The 8,878-nt window shown below is 40.4% G+C and overlaps 1 protein-coding gene across 1 annotated transcript in view; it reads right to left on the bottom strand.

The window, feature by feature from the left end:
* Window positions 1-98: 98 nt before the first annotated feature.
* Window positions 99-8,878, bottom strand: part of LOC107554205 (PTB domain-containing engulfment adapter protein 1-like) — a 14,052-nt gene continuing 5,272 nt past the window's right edge. Inside the window, exons 2-7 of the mRNA XM_016236644.1 lie at window positions 2,110-2,180; window positions 1,890-1,961; window positions 1,699-1,794; window positions 1,467-1,604; window positions 583-687; window positions 99-173 (exon numbers count right to left, since the gene is read on the bottom strand). Of these exons, the coding sequence (XP_016092130.1) occupies window positions 99-173; window positions 583-687; window positions 1,467-1,604; window positions 1,699-1,794; window positions 1,890-1,961; window positions 2,110-2,154 (531 nt within the window). The 5' untranslated portion in view covers window positions 2,155-2,180. The remainder of the gene's footprint in view (window positions 174-582; window positions 688-1,466; window positions 1,605-1,698; window positions 1,795-1,889; window positions 1,962-2,109; window positions 2,181-8,878) is intronic.

Here is an 8,878-nt window from a genome sequence, read left to right as displayed (position 1 = left end):
TGTGTGTGTGTGTGTGTGTGTGAGCATGTGTGTGTGGTTAAACATGCTTGTGTATGTGTTCTGTTGTGTAACTGTAGGCTCATAGGTCATAGCCTGCCTCACACATAACTCACTTCTCCACTGGCTTGCAGTCTCCTCTTCAGCTCGGCGTTCTCTCGCTCCAGTACCTTATTCTGAACAGCAGAGGGATATATTAGACGGTTCGAGCATTCACACACATTTCGATCAAAACAAGTGCCATGAGTTTACAGCAACACATAACCTAATGTTGCTGAGAGATTCTCTTTTTAAAAGAGGCGATAACAACCTTTCCATTTGTATGATTGGAGAAAGCAATCAACGTGGCTCAGTGGTCAACAACTCTATGATAGCCCTGAGGCCAATAAATCACTTTTAGCATTTTATTGTGACTGTGTGAGTCACTGTTTGCAAGTACAAGTTAATATGCCATGCCCTAAAATGTATCATGCCTCACAAATGTCACATTACAGTACATTAAAGAGATGCTTTGATTGCGTGCCACTTCATCTTGTCGTGCCGTGTTAAGACACAGTAAATGTGTTCTGTATGCTGACGGGTCACCTTGTGTCTCAGAGCCTCCACCACCAGGTCACGATCACCCTGGAGATTTCCATCCTGCTTATAAGCCTGAAAGGTGTCACCAATGATGGAAACCAGCAGATGGGACTGACAGAAAGAAAACAACGCAGATCAACTCCAAAAAGAATTTAAGGTAAGATTTAACATTGCATCAATGTCAGTTAATGATAGATTTTCTAACTTTAATAATTTATTAGTATAAATTGATAAAAGCAGTTAAATTAAGGAAACAGTTCTTATTCAAATGTACTATTTAATGAAGTTTATAAAACAAATACAGTGTGTACCCACTGTAAAGCTGATATTAAAACAAAGATTCAATGGATGTGAATTTACTTGTGTATTATAATTAAAAGAACAATTTTCTACTTGAAGAATGTATTGCTGTGATCAAAGCATCAGCATCATTACTCCAGTCTTCAGTGTCACACGATCCTTCAGAAATCACTATAATATGCCGATTTGCTGCTCAGTTGTTCGATTATTATTATCAATGCTCAAAATAGTTGTGCTGCTTCATATTTTTGTGGAAACTTTGAACACAACGTTCAAAAGAACAGCACTTGATGATTAATTTAGTATACATTTCTTTCAAAGAAAGAGTCAAAGTCTTTTGAAGAGTAGTGTAGGAACACGAATGGAAGAATATAGTGGCTTGTAATAGGCATGTAAGTCTGGCCTGCTTTCTTATAGCTCAAATAGTAAAGCAACACCAGGGTCACGGGTTCGATTCCCAGGGAAAGCAAGAGCTAATTAAATATAAAATGTGCACCAAAAGTAAAATAGTTAACTAAGTAAATGGTAAATATTGAATTAAAAGCATCATGCATTTCTAATGTAACGCATTTAGGATTTCCAGAACTCACAAACTTCTTGCTCTGGAAGATGTAGCAGTGGTACATGTCCGCCGCGGGGTGTTTGGCCACAAAGCTGAGTATTTTGGGCTGAGTCGGATGTACTGCGCAGAATGAAACAGAGGACAAAGTGCAGGAGTACAGCATGAACTGAGAAAACGAGAGGGAGAGGATAAATGAGTTGTTCGCTGTCGTACACACATGTATCACTGTCTGGGTTTGAGTACATAGTCCTCAGTCACACCTTTGTTTTATGCTCTAGAATGTCAATAGCGCTTCTGGTCAGAAACATATGTACTTTAGTTTTCTTCATTTTCTCATCCATCTCTATGTTTGGATCCTAAAATGGAAGGAAAGTTGTAAGACAAAGGATCAAGTTATATGATATCTCTATCTCTAATGACTACAGTACAGTGACGTTTATGGTTTTATTACCTGTATGGCTTGTACTGCATCTGTCAGAATCTGCATCCCACCTGGATGGACCACCTGGATTCGACCTAAAAACTATACACACAATCCACAAACCCCATTCGTGATTCACAGCAGTTTTTGCAACATGATAACATTAATCACATTAAGAGCATTATTAGTAGTACATAAATGAAACAACATTATTGACTTTTAGAAACAATATTCTTTAACTGATACTCACTTTAACTGAGAAGTATATTTCGCTATCGTCATCTATGTCACTCATTTTCACCACTTTATTGTCTCTAGCATCTGTCTAAAAATGACAAAATACACAGTGTAGTAAACAAGGCAAGATGACATATTTCAAATATTTTATTAAAGCAATGCCACACTGTGGCCTGAAAGTATTTGGACTCTTCTGGCACACTTTAAAATGTCTTAACACTGAATAACAAAATAACAAACCAAGTTGGATTTGCAAAGAAATGCTACACAAACTTTTCTCAGAACTAACTTCCCTTTTTTCAGTATATAACACAAACCAGAAAGCACAAACACCACTACATATCCAAAATAACTTTAAACACACACACATGATAAACTGAATATGCACTTACGTTTGGATGAGAACTTTGTATCGCTGAGGTGATGTTCTCTTCCTCAGTCTTACAGGGTTAAAGTTGTATGATGTTAATGGTTAACTGTAAAACATATTTTCTTTATGGCACATCAGGCCTGATAACCAGTCAGCTATTACCATCTGTTGTTTTATCATTGTGATGCCATATCTGTTTATGAACATGTTATATAGCCTGACGGACAAGTTAAAGAAACACCTCATTGTGTTTCAATTTAATATTGATATTATTGTTTCAGTGTAATATATGAAATGTATGCTATAACCAGTTTAAATGTGCAAGTGAGGATAGCTGAACTGAAAGACATTTTGTATAGAAGATCAAGAACAAGTTGGCTGTAATCAGTAGATGGTGCTGTTGTAAATAAAATAATGTCATAATGTACTGACATGTGGCAAAAAATAAAAATAAAAAATCGTACAGAATTAATTTACAAGTTATAGCCATTCAAGTCATGTAGGCTTTCCAGACCAAATGAGTTTAAATAATCCTAAACATCTAATAAAGGTGCAATCATCCAGCAATGAATCTAAATAATTCAAGAACCATAAGTAATCAGCTCATTCAAAAAGCAGCATGTATTTTACACACAGTAATGTCTACATACCCTCTGCATATGTTGAGATTTATCAAAGTTCATTAGAAAAATCACAAAGAGACTGTGGGATGGGGGTGAAATAGTGTCAGTGCAGACTGATTTGAGTCAAAACTATTTAAATGATGTGATAAGGAAGTGTGAACAAGTATTTCTTGTTTTACAGACAAGCTGATGTACATAGAATTTTATTTCTGTTCAGCCATTGTACACATGAAAAAACTTTGCTGCAGGCGTTTTTGCATATTTGATAAAGCTTAAAGGGATAGTTCACCCAAAAATGAAAATTCTGTCATCATTTACTCACCCTCATGCCGTTCCAAACCTGTATGAGTTGCTTTCTTATGTTGAACATAAAAGAAGATATTTTGAAGATTGCTGGTAATCAAACAGTTGGTAGTTGTCATTGACTTCCATAGTAGGGAAAAAAATACTAGGGAAGTAAATGGCACCCACCAACTGTTTGATTACCAGCAATCTTCAAAATATCTTCTTTGATATATTCACTCCATTTGGGTGAACTATCCCTTTAATCTAATCTGCAAAACAGCACATATGCCCCTGAACAATGTTGTCCGGTAGCATGTGTGTTTATGTACTTATCATCTACATGCATAGTTTGCATTCTTTTACTGTCACTTTTACTGGCATTCCCATTCATTCAAGTGAAACTACAGGCAAAACTCTTATGAAATACCTGAAAAGCACTGATAATGTTCACGCTCTGTTTTCTGAATCTGATCGTTTCCCAGAGACAGAAAGAGCTACACTGTCTATGGTGTTGCTTCATGCACAATCTACTTTCTTCAAAGACTCATCTTATTTAGGGCCAAAGAAACTAGACTGCTAAGTGACATTTAAACAAAACCCATTCAGTTTGTCCTATTTTTAGGTGTATGCCAATACTTATACTGTAGGTGTTACACAAACATTTTACTCACAGTTTAAAAGATGTCAACTTGTAATTGTGGTTGCTTTTCTCTCATATATATGACTGTTACAGAAGCATCATGCTCATTCAAACTGAGGTGATTTAACTAATGAGCCCTCTCGAATTTTCAAGACATTTCCCATTGTATTGCTAACTACATTTCTTGATTATTGTACAAATTGTTGGTATTTGTGCATGACTTTCCTAGACTGTGCCAAGCCGTTTCTTTCTATGTGCAGATGTTTATGTCATAACTGCATAAAGGACAAAAAAAAGGACAAAGATAATGAAAAGTGTTTCATTATCATTATCAAAACATGAAGTGAAAATGAAAGCATGTTCGTATCAATCAAGCACCACTCAAAAGAGTTATCCATGACTCCTCTGAAGTAGAGTGGATCCCAAATGCAGGATACACTGTGTCCTTAAACACGGCACTAAATGTATGAAGATGCTGCCTTCGCCCTCCTTGACCTGAGCTGTGGAATCCAAAAGTTCCTCCTTCGTAATCCAGGGTCACTTCGACCTTCTTTGGTGGCATGACCAGCCCTTCACCTACGGCCACATTAGCCAAGTCATAGCATGCCGCCAGCTTCTTGCTTTTCCACTGCAACCTCCAAGAGCTGGTGTTATGCCCCAGCCTGCTGTGGTCACCTTTGCGCGGGATGCTTTTATAGCACAGACCCACAGACCACATACATCCAGGGCCAACCTCCACTGCCCACATGTGAACTCCTGTGGAGAAACCCTGGGTGCACATGACCTGAGTGGCCGTGGAGAAGCGTTCGCTCTGATCTCCAGCGACACTGCTCTTAAATCGGGCACACTGCTTGACTGTTTTCAGATCACTGGACAGCAGAAGGCTAGGATGGGCCGTGGCTGCATTGAAGGTCAGGTCTAGAGGGTTCATCATGCCATGGAGGTACTCCAACAGAAGATTCATCTCGGCACGGAAGGCGCCTGTACGTAGGATCGAGCGCAGCTGCTTGGCATTGGAAGACTCTTGGGAAGGTAGAGCAGGAATGGTGACGTTAGCAGCCTGGCGGATCCTTGCTTCAACATTGAGGTAGTTCTGGATGAAGAGAAACTCTGAGGATTGAGAGAGAACCTCGCCGGTGCACTTTTGGGCTTCCTGCAGCTGGTGTAGACAACCCTCCAAGTCGCATAGATTGGCCTGCCAGCTTTTGTCCCGCAAATGAAGCTCGTCGTCCATCACAGAGCTCATACGACTCTTAAAACATCACATATAAACAGCGTTAATGTGCTTTACCGCAACATGACTGTATGTCGTCAGCACTGTGTAGATCTGTTGCTCTCTACATAAGTGATGGTGACATTTCTTTGGCATCACTACTAAAACCTACCCAGGCTCATTGGAAATACGTACCTCTATCTACATTTCTGAAAACTCAAAAAACGTATGAATTTCTGCAGTTTCCAGTTGAAATGAACACTAGAGGCAGTAAAATTCTGACAACTTGTATTCCTTTACAGACAAAGTATGATTTACAGGGCCAGAGAAAGCCTAATTTGGCACAATTCATTGCACAATATTGTGTTATGACTTCAAAACAGTTTTATATGCTGCGAGATTTGGAAAGTGATACTTTTGAACGATACAGCTTCGTATGTATTGGTTTTCTAATGCAGTAGGTTTGCTCGGTCACTCACGTGATATGGCGTTGCACTTGTGAGGTGAAGCACTCCAGTACAAATCCCGTGAAACTACCGTTTGAGAAAACGGCTCAAACACACATCGAAGTAAGTTAAAACAGCATGGTTGCATCAGCGAAAACGTTTTTATCTCACTTTTCCATTTAGTAATACTGTCGGGTAGGTTTAGGGTTGGGTTTGGTGTAGCCTGTATGTTACTTTCCAACACAATAGAGCATTAACTTTTGGCGACACTCACCGGACATTTGAATTCTGAACCGCCAAAATACGTACCTGAAGCAAGGCAGCAATACGTGTCACTCTGAAACTGCCGCGAAACGTGCAATAAGGTGTTGCAGAAATGTCACCTCAAGCATGCATTTCCAATGAGCATGGGTTGACTAAAACCAAAAGAGACTGCTTCCACATCATGTATATATTGTCTGAACACATCAATCTGAACTAGTAGCATCATTTTACATCATTCTTACCTTGTATGTACTTATAAGTGAAGTCATGCTGTCCAGCAGTATGTTTGCTCTGGCCACCAGTTTATCTTTGGCCTTGTCCGTAGGACCTTCTCTGGCGCTTTTCTGCAGAGCTTCTGTCATCTGTAGCTTGTCAGACACAGACTTCCCCAGTTCCTCAAGAACTCTCTTCATTTCCTCCTTCGCCACCTCGAACGTCTGCACCTCGTGGTGTTGGTGAGTGCCCTCCATCAAGCAGTCGGAGCAGAGGAACAGTCGCTCCTGCGCGCACAGGTACTCTGTGACCTTCAAGTGCACTGGGCACCTCTTCCCATCCCGTTCTGCAGGTAGCTCCACTAAGACGTGCAGCGAGCGGTGCCGTTCCTCATGCTTTTTGAGGTGGCTGGGGCACAACGACATTTCACAGCGTGTGCAGAATTTCACCGCAGGCTTTGGGTCATCCAGGCACTGGTCACATGGTGCCGTAAGGCCTCCTCTCAGTCCGCCGCCTGTCGTGGCCACCAGGAACCCGTCCACGATACTGCTGAGCTTGAAGTTCTTGGGAAGTGCCTCTGGGCTGTCGTACTCTTCCCTGCATTCCGGGCAGCGTCTCAGGGACTTGGGATCTTCTGCGCTTGCAGCATTTTGAATACAACCCAGGCAGTAATTGTGTCCACAAGGAAGGGCCACGGGATCACGGTACAGCTGCAAACAGATCGCACAGCTCAACTCCAAAGCTAGACGCTCCTCAGGTTTGCTTTGAGACATGTCTACAGGTACTGAGTGAAAGCGCTTCTGTGTGTCGGCTTTGAGAAGCGGTTACTGGTATAGCCTGTTCTGAGCCTGTGCTGTAACATTCCAGGTACAGACGACATTGCCGAGAAATGCAAATGGTTCTGCCGGCACGGTGAGAATGATTTATGGTAACTGACATGATGTTTATGGACAAAACAACAATCTCTAATGGAAAATTGGATAAATTAAACACTACGGGAATCTATGCATGCTGATTAGACTTTTTGAAAACACATCATGTTCTGCGGTCACAACTCAAAGGTGGACATTCAGATGGTCATTTAAAGAAAAAGGAATCCAGAGGAAATCAATAGTAATGAAAGCAACTTTTCACAAAGAACATGTGCTATGCTTCTCAATGTTTATAGTAAACACAAATTTCTCCATGTGGGGGCCCTTTTTGTGCCACATCTGAAAACCTTGAGAGTGTTTCATCCTGTTGCGCTAACCAGAAAACTTCAGCACTTTTGTCAAGGAAAGGATATGACTGTCTGAAAATGACGTGGTCAAACACAGTCACGCTATGATCCCTTTGAGAGGGGATCGAAATCAAATGCATTTGATTGTGTTGAAATTTTTAGAAAGAGCTTTGGTGAAGAAATTAAATTCAGAGGAATGTAATACTTCTCTTTCAAAGCTCAACAATCCTAAATTAAAGAATCTTGTATCTATCGGATTGTCAGATTGTTTGCTCAGAACTTATTACGTACAGGAAATTTATACCACATTCGGTCCTGTCAGAACAAAGCATAGAAACAACTCAAGTTTGCAAGTGTCGACTGTAAGTGCATGACATGTCTAGAGAAATCCTCGAGACACTTTTATCAGACTCTGAAAAGTGCTCAAGGGTCTCTTAAAGATGAGTCAGACAGCTGAAGCTCCCTCAGCAGAAGCATCCCCTCTGTAGGATATATCAAATCCACCAGAAGTCTTCTTTGTAAGCTTCTGTCGTTTGATTTGTGGGAGAGGTCCAGGTGTTGTGATCAAAGAGAAAAACCATCTCACTGTTGTTATCTTGTCAGATGCGAAAGAATGTGAAGTTGCTGCAGGGAATCTTTAACCAAAGCCCTTTTAGTTTGAGTTTGAGTTTATTTCATTTATTTGTACAGGGACAACAAACAACAAAAGTTTTTTCTAGGCTTGATTGTGTTTATGGGGTGCAGTCTAACGTGTTAATGCTTCATTTTGTTTTTTTTAAACACATTATTTTTCACATAATTTACCTTTATTCCACACCGCTCTGTCCCTTATCTGAGAAACACGCTGATCAATTCCTTCTTTTATGAAGCCCCTCCCTCAGAAATAGGTGATGGGCTCTGATTGGTTAGCTAGCCCAGTGTGTTGTGATTGGCTAAACCGCCTCTAGTGCGCGTCTAAACGTCCTGCCCCTCACCTCAGCGGCATGTGCTCCGGTTGTATTGTAAACAACGGCGTCGTTAATATCGCTTATCAGTTTGAGCCCGATTGAGAAGCAGAGGATATTATTGAAGAGGATAAAGCAGAACCTGTGCAAGCACGGCTTTTAAATGGTAGGCCTATGTTTTCTGTTTGTTGTTGTCTCACACTTTTAGATGCGCTTTTATTTGTAAATACTACTGCTTATGTTAGCTTTTAATATACGGTATTATCCTGATTAAAACTTTAATACAGTACGGCAACCGCACGCGCGTCCATGTTTAACGCTTCTCATAGCTATGTGAAAATAAGTGTATAATTGTAACAGTTCATTGTTGGAGCTGAGCTGAATGAGAGAGAGAGAGAGAGAGAGAGAGAGAGAGAGAGATGCAGAGCGTGTGCAGAGCAGGGGGACGCGAGGAACAGTATTAAGAACCGCTGCTTTAGAACATTGATTTTGAAACTTGTGAATCCATTAGAATTGTTAGAAGACAGAATCACAATTCATATATGAATAGATTTTTACGTGCACC

Source organism: Sinocyclocheilus grahami, unplaced genomic scaffold (genome assembly GCF_001515645.1).
Source record: "Sinocyclocheilus grahami isolate Dianchi unplaced genomic scaffold, SAMN03320097.WGS_v1.1 scaffold494.1, whole genome shotgun sequence".
NCBI classification, from domain to species: domain Eukaryota; kingdom Metazoa; phylum Chordata; class Actinopteri; order Cypriniformes; family Cyprinidae; genus Sinocyclocheilus; species Sinocyclocheilus grahami.
This window is presented reverse-complemented; position numbering and strand designations above follow the sequence as displayed.